The sequence below is a fragment of the Larimichthys crocea genome, unplaced genomic scaffold (genome assembly GCF_000972845.2).
Source record: "Larimichthys crocea isolate SSNF unplaced genomic scaffold, L_crocea_2.0 scaffold10035, whole genome shotgun sequence".
NCBI lineage: Eukaryota > Metazoa > Chordata > Actinopteri > Sciaenidae > Larimichthys > Larimichthys crocea.
The window spans coordinates 1-16,648 of NW_020851391.1; the positions used below are offsets into that span (position 1 = coordinate 1).

Genomic DNA, 16,648 nt, shown 5'->3' on the forward strand with positions numbered 1-16,648 from the left:
AACGACACAGGGCATAGGAGTGGACCCAATAGCAGACAATAGTTGGGATGGAGACCAGGGGCCTCATGTACAAACATGCGTACGCACAAAAAAAAGTGGCTACGTCCTTTCCCACGCCATGTTCAAATGTATCAAACGTGAAACAACGTAGAAATGTCTGTGCCCACGCCAATTCCATAGCTGTCGTACGCACGTTTCTACAGCTATTGTTCCTTGGCGACACTTAGAGGTGACGCTGGGAAACTGTTAATAATGTAAAACAAGTAGCATCAGAGTGATGTGCACTCAGAGACAAACTTATGAAACAATTAACACCACCCCGTGTTTGCAGTTATTGGGTGGATATAAAAGCATGCGTAATGTGATGAAGAAAATGGTATTAACAATGGCACGTTAGCGTTGTTAGAGGACCTTGCAAACGTGAGCAGACTTAAGGAACGCAAGGATTTACTTGCAAACCATGATAATTGGCTCATAAGCCGATTTTCGGTTACCAAGGCCAGTGTTTACTGGGTTGTGTGCCAGAGCTGCGGCAGGCCCGAGTAGGAGCAACGGGGGCCGGCGAGTAGCTCGGGGTGTGCTGGTACGCTGGGGTCCTGGCAACAGGGGAATCCAGTCGGGAGCTGTTTATCTAAGTAGGAAATTTTAATTCATCAAATGTTCAAATCATAGATTGATGCGCGAATGCAGCTAACTAACATCGCGGCAAGGTGGCCTGGTACAACGCATGCCTCATCATTATGACTAACAGCATGGTTGGGAACAGGCTGGAGGCTGGCACGGTGCGCGATGGGTGGCTTCTATTCGTTTAATTGTCCCGTATGTACATACGGGACAATTAAACGAATAACTCTTACTTACCCAGAAGCCGTGCCAGTGTGCCATGCATTTGGGCATGTGCGCATTCAAATATCATGTTTTTGGTTTTCTTTTTTTTTTTCTTGCTGGTGAAATTAGAACTGCAGAGCTATCTAACAAGCCCCTGATTGTCTCCCTGTGTCAGTATTCTTGTGCATAAAAGCGGGCGTAAAATGTCAGCCAGCCACACCGCCACACCTGTCCACACCTTCCCACACCTGTGTGTGCGCTGCTCTGATCCCACGGCATTTACAGCCTCACACACACGCTCCCACTCACGTCTTTTTTTTGTCATATTCTCCCTGTTGACAGGGTACCAACAGAACTCCACTTCATTCACTAGAATATCTAGCTCAGACTCTGTGAAATCATTTTCTTCATTTGTTCATCGTGTTATCTGATCGGCGAAGAGGTGAATCTCAGGCCCGGGGCCTATTTAAATAGATTGCATATGTAATGGGGCGTGGACAGGGAGGAGTTGCACGTGCGCTCAATTCCACGTTGATGGCATGTACAAAAGAAATGTGCTTGGATCCATGCGAACGCACACTTGATACATCTGAATATTTTTGTGCGTACGACAGTTTCCGGGTTTGGCGACGGCAAGTTTTAGTAGGAAATCCACGCAAGTTTTTTGTACATGAGGCCCCTGGGTATTGCATTTAAAAGTATCTTAATTACTTACTGGCCTGTGGTTTGAACACAAAGGAACACAGGAGCAAGATTTGAAAATAACTAAGGTGGTCCAGGGCAAAAAAATAACTAAGAAAGAACCTGGAAACAGAGCAAGAACACGGGTAAGCTTAAAAACACACATACGTAAGGACATGTAAGACACATAGAGGTAGAGTACAGAAACAGGAAATACAGGACTCAATGGCCATGCAGGGCACCAGGTAAAAACGATCAGGGACAGGTGCCATCAACAACAAGGCAGGAAGTGGAAGACAGACAGGGGAGAACTACAAAATAAAACAGGAAACCCACAAAACAAACTCTTAGTTTGAATTCAGGCAGCATCGTGGATTTAGAGTCAGATCTTCCGAATTAGAAATCTGACTTCAGGGGGTGTTATAGCCGAACTTCCAAACTGGGAACTTGGAACTTCAAAACTCCAAGTTTAACTTCCAAGTGAGTGAAAAGTTTTTCTGGTCTGTGCCAAGTCCATTCTCAGCTCAGACTCAGCTCAAGAGAAACGGGATGCGGCATTGGCATGTCCCAGAATGTGACAGCTGTTACTAGAAAGCAAATACGTGTCAAGTGCTGCCTTTGTTAACCATAATGTTTCCATACATGTATATGTATGAATAACTGTGCATAAATATATTTTCATTAAATGTCATTTGAGGTTTTGCAGAGTTTACATTTGACAGTGTCGTTTTTCTTGTCCGGTTGGAAAACACAAAAACAAAGACGTTCCAGCTACAAACCACTTCTTGATTTCATGTGGGAAATGAAAATCTTGCACTCCGTCAGCCCGCTTCCCTGTTTTCTACTTGTGCACTTTAAATCACAGAAGACTTGCTTGTATGAAGCAAGTCTTCTGATAGGTGACAGTATACTGTACAACACAATGCAAGGAGCGTTGCTGGTTTTGTCAGTTGCATACCTGAAGCCCCAGACAAAGTGTTGTTGTTATATCAGCAGCTTTCTGACTGCAGGCCCTACTACAAGAGGAGAAAGTGGTCTGGTCAGGTAATGAGCGCCATCTGCTGGTGTTATGGAAGAACAGCAGCAATTGAGAGAACGCAACATTTACAGGAAATTCCAGTCATACAAGAGCTACAGTTATGGAATCAAAAAGTATTGCACAGGTACAGGTGTACCTAAAGTGCAGACTGAGTGTGAACAAGAGGAGACGTGTGATGAGCTTCAAATTGTGGCTTTATTCTATTAGATATTATTTATTGATCCAAAAGATCAATAAATAAAAAAGTTTTTTTAAACAGGAATGAGGAATTTTAAACTGAATTCACCTTTTATACCCAAATCCGAGCCGAGTAAATAAATAGTTTGACATCTTAATCAAGTTTGACATCTTATCAAGATAGAATTGATTTTAAACTTTGAACATTTGTTTTTAAAGCTTTTAACGGCCTCGCCCCATCGTATTTATCTGAGCTTTTAACTGTCCGCAATCCTGCTAGAGCTCTGAGGTCTACAGATCAACTTTAGCTGGAAGTGCCCAGGTCAAAATATAAACTCTGGGGTGACCGAGCGTTTTCCGTCGCCGCCCCCAGACTCTGGAAGTAGCTCCCTGTCGAGATGTGTCTTGTTTCTGACCTGGGCCTCTTTAAATCCAGGCTAAAAACCCACCTCTGTAGGATGGCTTTTAATACCCAGTAGTATGATGACACTTTTATCATTTCTTATTCGATTTTGTTGCATTTTATTGTTTTTATTTTGTTTGTTTTTTACCTATTGTTCTCGTTATTTATTACCTGCTGTAAAGCACTTTGGTACACTGAAAGGACTGTTGTAAAGGGCTCTATAAATAAAGTACATTTACATTTACAAATAATAATGTGCTTTACTTTTTTCTTATTTCTTCGTATTATTCTACAGAGAAAATGTTGCCTATAGACTGATGACGCACAGCACAGAAAGGTTTCACAATCATAACTATGCTGTTAAACACGTTTCTGTGTTAAACTTGTTAATCAGTCATCTAAACTATGTCCGTGTGTGACCTTTCGACAGTGAAAGTGAAACTTAAATTCTCGGTGATCCTTTCATGTTCAGCCCTTTTCTCTCTCACCCTGTGTGATCGACAGTGATTCTGTTCTTTATCAAACAATGGAGATGAAGTCCACGCCATTCATTCATTTTTTCCTGTGTTCTCTCATCGTGAACCTTGCAGGTAAGTTTCTCTTCATCACGTGAACTATTTTATTTGTCGTTCACTCCAGACGAAATATTTTCCTCTCAGCTGTTGAATCTTTATTTACCTTTATTCGGTTGATATTCTGGGCACTGATTTCAAATATTACAATGAATAATTAATCAGAAAAAAAAAAACAATCTTTGATCTGTAGAGATTAATTCATGTTCATAAAGGATTCTGTTCTGTCCTACCACTGAACACAACAATGTTTTCTACATTTGGTCTTTGAAAAACTTTTGTAAAACTATTTCACAACCGTTAGAAAACTTTATTTTTTAAAGGGATATTTGAATTAAAATGGCGACACAGTCTATTTCCTGCTTTGCAGCTCTCATAGCTCGCCCTCCCCCCTCATAAAAGCCATTTTATTCATGTTATGTAATGCAGGTGAGTCAGACAGGTATGTGAGAGTGAGATCCCAGAGACTCAGGCAGAGACTAGTGTAGATGAGGAGGCCGATCATTTTGTTAATTTACCAACCTAACCTTTTTTGTTAACCTCTCTGCTTATGTGGGTTATTATTTTAATTTGTTGAACTGTGGTAAAAAAAAACAACAACAAAAAAACTACACACTAGAAAGAGTTGAACTGTTGCCTCATTTATCCAATTTCCACCACCATGGAAAAAGTGGGCCGGGCTGAGGTGACCCCACTGTGGGTAGCTGTGGTCCTTAAAACGCTGTGTGCCTTCTGAAGGCATTGTTGGTTGAAGTCTGTTGCCAGTGCTCCTGTAGACGTTTGTGAGGACGCTGGTGTTCTACATTTATTTGGTAGCAACATTTTACTGTCACCATCGTACTCTGTGACGTTTTAGACTTCTGCAGTCACAGACATTGACTCTTGAGTCAGACTCTGATGTTGGCCAGTGCTTTTTTTATTTAAAAATTCAGTTTGATAGCATGAATAAATGCGAGGTTCAAGGTGACTGATTTGTTCACATCAACCAATCGTGGCCCTGGCTGGTGATGGTACCATGTCACCTTGAACCTCCCATCGATGTCAGGTCAGAGACCGTGATATGAACCAGACCTGGTTTAGACCCAAAGTACATCCTTTATCACCAAGACGGACGACTGAATTCTGAGAATCAAATAGACTTGAAAAAGGTAGAGAATTGATTGAGTTAATTAAGGGGTTTTATTGAATACTTAAAGGGAGTCATGGGCGGCTCAAAGTTGGTTTGTGCACTAGTGAATGGCGTTACCTTTGAGTCCAGTTTCCAGTCCTTCTGATACGTCCATGATGACAATGCGCCCCTCTTAATATTTACATAATTGATGGAAATGTTTGTGAATTCACATTTTCTTTTCCTCATTTTCTGGACAATCAGTTGAAGGGAGCTCTACATTTGAATTATATGCATATGTATCATGTTCAAATAAAAGACTCAGCTAGGACCAGCTGCTGTTCAGCCATCTTAGTTTGCAGAGATGTTACAACAGGAAGTCTAAATGCAAATGTTTGTTTCCTCAGGAGAGTCTGATGTGATTGGCTCACATGAACCAGTCAAGGCAACACTCGGTCAAGACGTCATTCTGCCATGCCACCTGGAGCCTCCATTTGATGTGTCGACTCTAACGGTGGAGTGGAAACAGGGTGAAAAACACGTACACCGCTATCGAAGTGGAGTGGACGATCAAGCTGGTCAGGACAAGAACTACACAAACAGAACGTCTCTCTTCCATGAAGAAATGACCAGAGGAAACATTTCACTGAAACTGACCAAAGTAACTGAACTGGATGCAGGAAATTACACCTGCCATGTTCCTAAACTGCACAGTCAGGTCAGGAGAGGCAACGTTACCCTCACTGTTGGTGAGTTCTTACTATTAAAATTAAGTAAAATTTAAAAAAGTTATATTTTTAATGTTTTAAAGTATTTTATCTCTTAATCACAGTCACTATTTAACAATGTTTCAACAGAGTCAGTGGATGATGCAGACAAAAGACGTCAGACTAATAAAACTGGTCAGTGAATATTTTGACTTCTACTTGTTTCTATCCACATTAGTTTAAACCAGAAAGAAAACAGCTACTCTTGCTGTGTTTTTATCACATATATTAATATTTTATTTCATTTCTTTCTGTACACATGGAGCCACAAACCTGCACCCTGTAACGTACATGTTGATGTAACTCCACTCATCCTTCATTCATCAGGAAAATGCTGAAAGTTGTTGACAGGTGTTAAAGCGCCATCTACTGCTGGGTTGTTGAGACTGTTGAGTGAGAACAGTTTTGTCTGAGATGAAAATTAAGCAGATCTGGGTTCGTCTGGGTTTCAGAGATGGTTCAGTATTTTTCTTTGAGAACTGACTGTCAGAGATTGGAGATGTTATAAGATGATATAAAATTGTATAACAGCACATCCTCGAGTGTGATTCTAAAAGCTCCATTTGTTAGTTAACAGTAATAATAAGTGCCAACAGATTATGATTCGTCAAATACAAATAGATCCACACCTGGACTGGAGCTGCACTGTTGCCAAGCAACACAAAGCTGCTTTGTATCACATATGCAACCAGTGAAATAACTTGGTGGGAATATCAGTCTGATAAAATCAAGCATGTTCAATATTATCAGAAGGTAGGTGCATTATTTTCAGCCAGTGAGTGAACCAGTAAAAAAATTTCCTGTTTGAAACTGTTCAATTCATTCCTACGTTCATCAGAGCTGTTATCAGCACTGATTAAATGCTTTTTGTAGTGTTGTATGATACTGCAACAAAAGTCCAAGTACACATTGTGATACTGAGGATCTGAAATGGATTAATTTTATCTTGCAGTTCATGGTGGAGAAGAAATCTTGCCACCAGCTGATGGCCGTGGACTTAGCAGAGGTGCTGTCGCTGGAATTGTCATTGGAATTCTTGTCCTTGTTGGAACTGGAATTGGTCTTCTTGTATGGAAGAAATGTAGAAACACTGGTGAGTCGTACATTTCTCCTCTCTTCATTTTTCATTTGAAAGAATAGCTTCACAGTTTTGTCTTCAAACAATAATGGAGTGCCCACATGGACAGTGTGACAGGTTTATCTTCTTATTCTGAAAAGCACTGACTAATAACATCTTTTGTGTCGTATAGAGCAGAATGCAGGAGAAGGCGGGGGAAGACAGGAAGACGACATTCAGGTGAACATCCCTCTGAATGATCTAGGAGACAACGTAGATAACTGATCATAACTCTTCCATTCCAAACGAATATTTTTGAATCAGGTGCCTCAGGCCAAACATCCAAGTTAATTAAAAACACTCAGGTTGCACTCTAACTACTGATAATATTACCTTTAATTGAAGTAGTGGAGTCATACAGATAACTTTAAATTATACTTTAGTACAGCAGTTGATTAAGTGAAGGGTACCAGCAAGCGACTGTGACTGTGTGAGTGATATATGAAAGATGTGTATATATGAACTGTGTGTGGACTATTAATATATGCTTTTTATTACATAAAAAAAAAAATCTAATACATTTTATAATTTCATCTTGTTTTCATGTTTTCTGTTTTTACCGTTCTGTGTCTGCTGTGAAAAACACTATTTTGTATTTACACTGCATTAATTTTATTGTCATGCAACTTTTTGATGTGCTCATTTTTAAGCAGAATAACATGTAAAGGGAGTTTTGTAAGCTTCTTTCTGAAACTGTTGTTTTGTATTGAAGACAAACGGGATAAACTCTCCCCCCCCCCTCCCTTACCTCATGCTTGTCCGAAATCAAATCCTGGTTCACCTCCAACTTCTTAAAACTTAACAGTGACAAAACAGAAGTCCTCCTTATAGGCACCAAATCCACCCTATCCAAAGCTAGCAATATCTCTTTTTCAATTGATGGATCCTCAGTCTCCCCCTCTCCCCAGGTCAAGAGCTTGGGTGTCATCCTAGACAGTTCTCTATCATTCCACTCCCACATTAACAACATCACTAGGTCCGCTTACTTTCACCTACGCAATATTAATCGTCTTCGCCCCTCCCTCTCCTCCCACACCTCTTCCATCCTTGTACACAGCCTTGTCACCTCCCGTCTTGACTACTGTAATTCCCTCCTCTTTGGTCTCCCCCACAAATCCCTTCACAAGTTGCAACTGGTCCAAAACTCAGCTGCCCGCATCATTACCAGAACCCCTTCATTTCACCATATTACCCCTGTACTACAGCATCTCCACTGGCTCCCCATTAAGCACAGAATTCATTTTAAAGTACTCCTCCATACTTTCAAAGCCATCCACAATCTTGCCCCTCCTTACCTGTCTAATCTTCTTCACACTGCTATTCCCTCTCGCTCCCTTCGTTCCTCCTCCTCCCTCCTCCTTACTGTCCCCACTGCCCGCCTCAGTACTATGGGGAGTAGAGCTTTCAGTTGCTCTGCTCCCCAACTCTGGAATGCACTACCCCCTGACATCCGCAATATTAACTCTTTACCCCTCTTCAAATCTAGACTGAAAACTCATTTGTTTCAGTTAGCCTATGCACTTTGACTTTTAATTATTTTTTTTGTTTTATATTTTACAGCCTGTGCTTTTTATTGTGTACTGCCTTTTTTCTTTGTATTTCTATGTTTTTTTTTGTCTTTGTATAGTGTCCTTGGGTGTTCTGAAAGGCGCTTTGAAATAAAATGCATTATTATTATTATTATAAAGGATACACGCCACCAAAAAAGACTCTTCTATGTAACTTTGAATGTTTGAATATTTTTTTGTATGCTTTATGACATGTATTTGGGATGTGTTTGTCTTAAGATTTGCCTGTATAAAAGTATCAGATGATGTTCTTTAGCTCGGCATTGACATTTTTAACAGTTCAGGTCACAGATAAACTGCTGACAGCTGTAGCTGCTGTTAGCTCAGTTTGTTTGTTAGCCGAGCTGCCTGGACTGTGAACTGGGGAGTGGTTGTACCACAGATGTGTCTAATCTCTAAGTCTGTTGATTGATAATAAAAAGATTTTTAACGTGTACAGATTTTTCTTATATTCTTTATTGAATCCGACAGTTACTACTTGATTTTTTATGTTTAACATAATTCAACACAACATTTGAGGACAGAGAGACTTTGCTATGCAAAGTTACAAAGCTGAAATAGTTTTTCTGACTAAAAGTTGACTTTTCAGAGATGATCACCTCACTCTGATGTCCCCAACTTGCAAAAAATTGTTCTGGAGGTCTGAGTTGAAGACAGCTCTGCCCTGCCATCTGATCCAACTAACCCCCAGACGGTGGTCAGCTGACCGCTCGATTGCTCGCCCGAGCGTCCAGGACATAAGACCAACCAAGTACACATATGAACAACCTTAGGTTCCAACATGGTGTTTGTTATGACCAACTCACGACTAGCACAGAAGTCCAGTTATAAAACATCACTCAGGTTCAGATGGAGCAGGCAGTCCCTCCCAAACTCTCCTGACGAGGTTTCTCCATCATCACCCACCAGCAGAACTCAAGAATCACCAGAAGGAATCCCTTCCAGGACGCCAGCTAGAGACTCCCAGAAGACCGGAACTGCTGTCGCACAAGCTCTGGTTCCTTCCCCACCAGTAAGGGGACGTTCCACATCTCTAGGTCCAGTCTGCGATGCAGGGATGAAGAAGGCTGTCAAAGCTGCCTCTGCCTGCAGGTGATAGCCACACACAAGTAAAACCTCTCAGACTACATGTGGTCACTTGACTTTGCTTGAAGACAAAATTGTGAACCTATTCATTAAACAAGATAAAAGATAAAAGTACAACTTACTTGTGTTTTCTCCTCCATGTATAAAAGGCAATTAACACAATGATGAAACCTATGACACAGCCAATGACAATTCCAGGGACACGAGCTGGAACAACAGAGGAAAGACGTCAGGGTTTGTTCTTCATCCATCCATTGTTCACATCCACATCTCTCGCTCAGGGTCATTGTTTGTTTTCTCATTGGGTTTCAAAATGTTTCAAACTGAATCCAGAATTAAAATAATTAATTCATTTGTCATCTCAGACAAAACTGTTCTCGCTGAACAATCTCAACAACCCAGCAGTAGATGGCGCTTTAACACCTGACAACAACTTTCAACAGTTTCCTGATGAATGAAGGATGAGTGGAGTTACATCAACATGTACATTACAGGGTGCAGGTTTGTGGGTCCATGTGTACAAAAAGAAATGAAATAAAATATTAATATGTGATAAAAACACAGCAAGAGTAGCTGTTTTCTTTCTGGTTTAAACTAATGTGGATAGAAATAAGTAGAAGTCAAAATATTCACTGACCAGTTTTATTAGTCTGACGTCCTTTGTCTGGATCATCCATTGACTCTGTTGAAACATTGTTAAATAGTGACTGTGATTAAGAACTAAAATACTTTAAAACATTAAAAATATGACTTTTTTAATTTTAATAGTATGAACTCACCAACAGTGAGGGTAACTTTGCCTTTCCTGACTTGACTGTGCAGTTTAGGAACATGGCAGGTGTAAGTTCCTGCATCCCGTTCAGTTACTTTGGTCAGTTTCAGTGAAATGTTTCCTCTGGTCATTTCTTCATGGAAGAGAGACGTTCTGTCTTTGAAGTTCTCGTCCTGACCAGCTAGATCGTCTGCTCCACTTCGATAGCGGTGTACCTGTTTTTCATCCTGTTTCCACTCCACTGTTAGAGTCGACACATCAGATGGAGGCTCCAGGTGGCATGGCAGAATGACGTCTTGACCGACTGTTGCTTTGACTGGTTCATGTGATCCAATCACATCAGACTCTTCTGAGGAAACAAACATTTGCATTTAGACTTCCTGTTGCAACAACTTTGAGGGTTGTCGAGTAGCTACAGACAGAAACACAAAGCGTTCAAAAACCTGCAGGATCATTTTGTCCAGAAAACAAAGAATCAGATGAAATCAGGAGACAGACAAAGAGTTCTTATGTGAACTATTTAGTTTGGACTGCGGTCACATGGTAACTGAATATTTAGTGACAAAGACAAAGACAGTTCATCTTCTTAATGAAGGTAATAACCAGAGTTCCTGTCTGACCAATCAGAGCGAGGATAAACAATGTAACATTTCATGAGGTTTCACTTTGATTTGGCTTTAGATTGGTTCAATTACATTCAAGATTTTTTTATCGTCATACTAACCAAAAAACTCCTGATGACAAAGTTTCAGAGCATCCACGTAACCATAGTAACACAGGAAATAAGCCTTGTTCCACAGATGCAGACAATGTCGTCCTTTCACACACACATGCATGCAACAGCAGGAGATGTCAGACATGTTCTCACATGCTGAGTATGAAACTCATTACAAAGGACGAAACTATGAGAGTACAGGAGGGCGTTGGACGACTGAGCATCAGCATGGAAACAATTTGTCCACATTACACACACACAGACAGGAGGAAGTCTTTCTTTAGGTTTACACAGTGAAATGTAAACCTGCACATATATCCATGCACACTGCACCTTTCTTACCTGCTGCACTCCCTTGGTAAAACTGTGTACTGAACTTGAACATGAATCTGTAGGTTAATGGACATGTGGTGTGAGAGCTGCATGGGCGTCACAGTGTGAGAGTTAGTACAAAGTGAGGAGAAGTCACAGTGCATGTGTTTTAAGCTTAGTGCAGATTAATCCTGTTTATTAATGTCATGACTAATCAAGATGTAACAGCTGAGAGAAAAGTCTTTTTCAGAGTGACTTACCTGTAAAGTTCACGGTGAGCGACACCAGAAAAAACAGATGCATGAACTTCATCTCCATCTCCAACAACAGAAGTGTGTTTCAATCTGTGTGTGAGGTGTGTGTGCACACACTGACACCAGGAGTGACTGTGACCTCACATGACATCAGTGGCTCTGTATTAGGAAGTTCAGACCTGTACCTGAAAGGGGGCCTGACAAATACTAGATCTTTATTTATTATTATTATTATGTATTAGCATATATGACTTTTTAATTTATTATGAACCTACCTTCATTAATATGGCATGTTCACAGACGCTTTCTTTTTATTCACTTGTTTTTAGCAAAAGAAATATCCTCAGTTGCCCAACACCCCCGTCTGTTACATGAAATGGTTCAGTCCTTCCTCCACGCCCCCTGCTGAGCTCCATTCATTAAAGAAGGTGAGCAGGCAGCATGTCAGCTGACAGTTGAACTGCAGGTGAATGTCATAAAAACATATAAAATACTTTAAATAAGGAGTGTGATCTGAACCTCTTGCTGCTGGAGCTTCTGTTGGAGTCTTGGGCGTCACTTTGTATTCACACTGTAAAGTTATTATCATCCAACCTTTTCATTTGCTCTTTGTACTAGAATAACGTGAATCAGTCTAATAAACTTAATTTCTTTAATGTTATTTTGAATGTCTGAATATTTTTCTGCATGATTCATGATACATATTTATGACGTGTTTGTCTGAAAATGTCAGACAGTGAATACAAAGAAAAGAAACTGTATTATTGTCAACCTCTATATTTAATTGGGGAAATCCATAAATGTAAATTTTTAAGATTCAGTTATAGCAATTAATTCTCGTCATATTTAATAACGCCTTAAATCTCGTAATTTTTTATTTATTTAAATGTGGCCCTAATACTCCGCTGTAAGAAGCTGTCACAACAGTTATAACTAGAACTTTCATTTTGTATGTAAGATTACAAAGTTTGTTTGTTTTTATTTTTATTATACCTTCATATGTAACTATGTTGGTACTACTACTGCACAGTGTGAACTGGTATGTATTGAAACTTTAAAGTTGAAAAAAATTACAGATGGGTCAGGTTACAATCACGTGACTATACATTTGGACATGAGCCAGATGTAAAATTAGTCTTCATGGACGGATTATGAAGTCGGTGTGATCAGTTTTTGTTCTTTAACAAACATTCGGGATGAACTTCACGTTTCTGGTGTTTCTGTTTTTGACTGTGAACGTTACAGGTAAGTTTCTCGTCATCAGCTGATCATTTCTTTGTCTTCTCAGACGGAAAAGCAGGAAATGAATTGTGCGGACGTTTTTTTTAAACAGATGTCTCTTCTGTAATGTTTTGTAATGGTTGTAAAAGAGTTCTACAAAGGTTATTCGACGTGAAAATGTAGAAACAATGTGTTTGTTCTGTGCTGAGGCAGAACAGGATCCTTCAGTATAATTTCTCTTTTCTGAAAATGGCGAACGGGCACACACGGGACTTTCCATGGAAGACTATTAAAGTTCTGATTACAGCGCCGGTCCTGGCCACATTTGCGCCCTGGGCGAACATTTTCTCGTGCGCCCTCACGGCCGCCCGTGAGCCCCTGGATGCGCCGTGCGTCCCCATCAGTCTGTCCGCCGCCCCCCTCTGCCTTGTCAACACCCCGCTCCCGGAGCGCCCGCTCCGCTAACTTAATGAGCGGTATCGAAAATTACTGAGGTTTTTTTCTTTTTCGGGCGATCGTGCGCCCCCCACGGAGACTGCGCCCTGGGCGGCCGCCCACATTGCCCATAGCTAGGACCGGCCCTCTTTTGAAGGTCAGTTCACTGAGATAGGCGATCATGGAAAGACTGTCAGCAACAATTTGTTGTGTTGTGTTGTTCATTTAGATTGAATGGGCTGTTTTCTGCTGCTGAGTTTAAAACAGTCAGCAGGTTTAATGCTTTCACCTGTGGACAGGTTAGAGCTGTTAGATAACACGACACACAGAGAGTGTGGGTAGAACAAGAGTTAATTAAAACAATGACTGGAGTCTACATCTCTGCTGGATACATGTTTCAACTCATTCAAGATTTTTCTTAAACACTGTTATTACTGATATGTTAAATATTTAAATGTTAAATGTAGGCCATGAAATAACTGAAGCACAAACATTTCGTCCAGAACTTCCAGGTGGAAGCACTGATCACAAGTTCTTCTTGAATTTGTTGTTGACCTTGTTATGGTCAACATTTGTTTTTTTCTTTTAGAGGTTATTTAACTGAACGTTGATTTCTGAGAGAGTTCATGCGACATGCCTCCAGCTCTGATCATGGTGGCTACGTTAATACTTCAGTATTCATTTCACTCAGTGAGGAAGCTTCCTAAGCAACATTGACTATTGGACCTCACCCAGAGTGTTGTAGTCAGTTCTGATGTGTGCTATAAGTTGTGTGTGTTGAGTGAATGTCATCTGATCACATCTTTGTAGACTTCATCAGTCACAGACATTAACTCTTGAGTCAGAGTCTGTTTTGGCCGGTGCTAAATTAATACGTTTTTTTATTTTATTTCAAAAAAAATTATTTGATGACATGAATTATAATCACGCTACTGTTTCTTGTTTTCTCTTCACCATGCAGAGCAGTTAGAGTTGATTTGTTCAAAGAAACCAATCGTGGCCCTGGCTGGTGATGGTGTCATTCTACCATGTCACCTTGAACCTCCCATCGATGCAGATTTAGAGACCGTGGTGTGGACCAGACCTGATTTGAACCCAGAGTACATCCATTATCACCAAGATGGACGACTGAATTCTGATATTCAAAATCCATCTTATTATTTCCGCACCAGACTGTTTGTGGATGAACTGAAGAACGGAAACGTCTCCGTGAAAATCTTCAAGGTGAAACTTTCTGATGCAGGAGAATATAAATGTTCTCTTCCATCAATGCAGAAGGAAGCGTCCATCCAACTCACTGTTGGTAAGTCAGACTGTCTGAAAAAGGTAGAGAACTGATTGAGTTAATTAAGGGGTTTCATTAAATACTTAAAGGGAGTCATCGGCGGCTCAAAGTTGGTTTGTGCAACAAGAAGTCTAAATGCAAATGTTTGTTTCCTCAGATGAGTCTGATGTGATTGGATCACATGAACCAGTCAAAGCAACAGTCGGTCAAGACGTCATTCTGCCATGCCACCTGGGGCCTCCATCTGACGTGTCGACTCTAACAGTGGAGTGGAGACAGGATGAAAAACAGGTACACCTGTATCGAAGTGGGACAGACAATCTTGCTGGTCAGGACGAGAACTACAAAGACAGAACGTCTCTCTTCCATGAAGAAATGTCCAGAGGAAACATTTCACTGAAACTGACCAAAGTAACTGAACGGGATGCAGGAAATTACACCTGCTTTGTTCCCAGACTGGTCAAGAGAGGCAAAGTTACCCTCATTGTTGGTGAGTCCATATTATTAAAATTAAGTAAGTCATATTTTTAATGTTAAAGTATTTTATCTCTTAATCACAGTCACTGTTTAACACAATGTTTTAAAAAGAGTCAGAGGATGATGCAGACAAAGGACGTCAGACTAATAAAACTGCTCAGTGAATATTTTGACTTCTACTTATTTCTATCCACATTAGCAAACAACAAAAATGTTATTGCAGGTTCACTTAAATGAATATTTATGGTCTTTATTGAAACTGTGAAACACTTTGAAACCCAGATTAACCCAGATCTGCTCATTTCAATGAGTTGGTTCAGTATTTTGATTTATTTTGTATCTTTGAGAACTGACTGTCAGAAATTGGAGATGATATAAAATAGTATAACAGCAAAACTTTAATTGTTATATTTCTTTTATACAACAGTTCAAAAAGCTCCATTTATTAGTTAACAGTAATAAGTGCCAACAGATTATGATTCGTCAAATACAAATAGATCCACACCAGTGAAATAACTTGGTGGGAATATCAGTCTGATAAAATCAAACATGTTCAATATTATCAGAAGGTAGGTGCATTATTTTCAGCCAGTGAGTGAACCAGTGAGAAATCTTCATGTTTGAAACTGTTCAATTCATTCCTACGTTCATCAGAGCTGTTATCAGCAGTGATGAAATGCTTTTTGTAGTGTTGTATGATACTGCAACAAAAGTCCAAGTACACATTGTGATACTGAGGATCTGAAATGGATGAATGTTATCTTGCAGATCACGATCAAGAAAAAATCTTGACACCAGCTGATGGCCGTGGATTTAGCAGAGGTGCTGTCGTTGGAATTGTCTTTGGAATTCTTGTCATTGTTGGAATTGGTCTTTTTGTATGGAAGAAATATAGAAAAACTGGTGAGTCGTACATTTCTCCTCTCTTCGTTTTTCATTTGAAAGAATAGCTTCACAGTTTTGTCTTCAAACAATAATGGAGTGCCCACATGGACAGTGTGACAGGTTTATCTTCTTATTTTGAAAAGCACTGACTAATAACATCTTTTGTGTCGTATAGAGCAGAATGCAGGAGACGGCGGGGGAAGACAAGAAGACGAGGAGGACAACAATCAGGTGAACATCCCTCTGAATGATCCAGGGGACAACGCAGATAATTGATCATAACTCTTAAAAACTTTTAACTCAGGTGCCTTAACATCCAAGGTAATTAACACTCAGGATTTGCCAAAATGTCAAAAGTGATCAAGGTAATTATTTTCTAATGTTCATATGGTCACTGCAGACCCAAGTTACATAAGATTGTTACATTTGTTTCACTCACTGCTGTTTACAAGACAAATATCAGGTCATGTTTTCCTGTTTATCCTCATGAGGACGCTGTTGTCTCACTGTTATTATTTGAGAACGCAGACACATGAGAACTTTTTATGTCACCTTACTGTAATTGTGATATAATGGTGCAGATACTTTAAAATGAAAAAGTACCTGAGGTAGTACTACACTGTAGAAATACTCCACTACACGTTAAAGTGCTGCATTCAAAACTTCATTATTGTTAATGTGGTTCAGTTAGTTAGGTAGTTCAGGTTTAACGAACAGCAGCTATATGGTAAATGGTAAATGTCTGTACTTATATATCTCCTTTCTACTCTTCCGACCACTCAAAGCACTTCTACACTAAATATCTCATTCACCCACATTTATTAGCTACATTTTTTAAAGAGAAAGCAATTAGCAATGTTTACAATAAATTTGAAAAATGTTACAAAGTAACATAACATAATTTACAGTTATATTTCAAAATTCTAAATGATGTACTGCATCTTAA

The 16,648-nt window shown here is 39.9% G+C and overlaps 2 protein-coding genes across 3 annotated transcripts; one reads left to right on the forward strand and one right to left on the reverse strand.

Moving 5' to 3' along the window:
* Nucleotides 1-3,577: 3,577 nt before the first annotated feature.
* LOC113744681 (CD276 antigen-like) lies at nucleotides 3,578-16,365 on the forward strand. Its single transcript, XM_027275363.1, has 6 exons — nucleotides 3,578-3,718; nucleotides 5,216-5,557; nucleotides 14,017-14,358; nucleotides 14,498-14,830; nucleotides 15,586-15,720; nucleotides 15,878-16,365. Exons 1-6 carry the CDS (start codon nucleotides 3,655-3,657, stop codon nucleotides 15,976-15,978), a joined length of 1,317 nt encoding a protein of 438 aa, XP_027131164.1. The 5' UTR covers nucleotides 3,578-3,654; the 3' UTR covers nucleotides 15,979-16,365.
* LOC109138210 (myelin-oligodendrocyte glycoprotein-like) lies at nucleotides 7,428-11,511 on the reverse strand. Of its 2 annotated transcripts, none has more exons than XM_019257855.2 (5): nucleotides 11,406-11,511; nucleotides 10,126-10,467; nucleotides 9,984-10,028; nucleotides 9,469-9,553; nucleotides 7,428-9,346 (listed from the first exon to the last, which is right to left on the reverse strand). In XM_019257855.2, exons 1-5 carry the CDS (start codon nucleotides 11,461-11,463, stop codon nucleotides 9,331-9,333), a joined length of 546 nt encoding a protein of 181 aa, XP_019113400.2. In that variant the 5' UTR covers nucleotides 11,464-11,511; the 3' UTR covers nucleotides 7,428-9,330. The 2 variants fall into 2 exon arrangements, with proteins under 2 accessions (XP_019113400.2, XP_027131165.1); XM_027275364.1 differs by having other exon boundaries at nucleotides 10,126-10,464; nucleotides 11,406-11,497.
* Nucleotides 16,366-16,648: the final 283 nt, after the last annotated feature.

Coding starts and splice junctions, on each gene's coding strand:
- LOC113744681 (XM_027275363.1), top strand. CDS start 3,655: ATGGAGATGAAGTCCACGCCATTCATTCATTTTTTCCTGTGTTCTCTC. Junction 3,719..5,215: donor TCTCATCGTGAACCTTGCAG/GTAAGTTTCTCT, acceptor TTGTTTCCTCAG/GAGAGTCTGATGTGATTGGC. Junction 15,721..15,877: donor GAAGAAATATAGAAAAACTG/GTGAGTCGTACA, acceptor TGTGTCGTATAG/AGCAGAATGCAGGAGACGGC.
- LOC109138210 (XM_019257855.2), bottom strand. CDS start 11,463: ATGGAGATGAAGTTCATGCATCTGTTTTTTCTGGTGTCGCTCACCGTG. Junction 10,468..11,405: donor GCTCACCGTGAACTTTACAG/GTAAGTCACTCT, acceptor TTGTTTCCTCAG/AAGAGTCTGATGTGATTGGA. Junction 9,554..9,983: donor ACGTCAGACTAATAAAACTG/GTCAGTGAATAT, acceptor CTGTTGTTCCAG/CTCGTGTCCCTGGAATTGTC.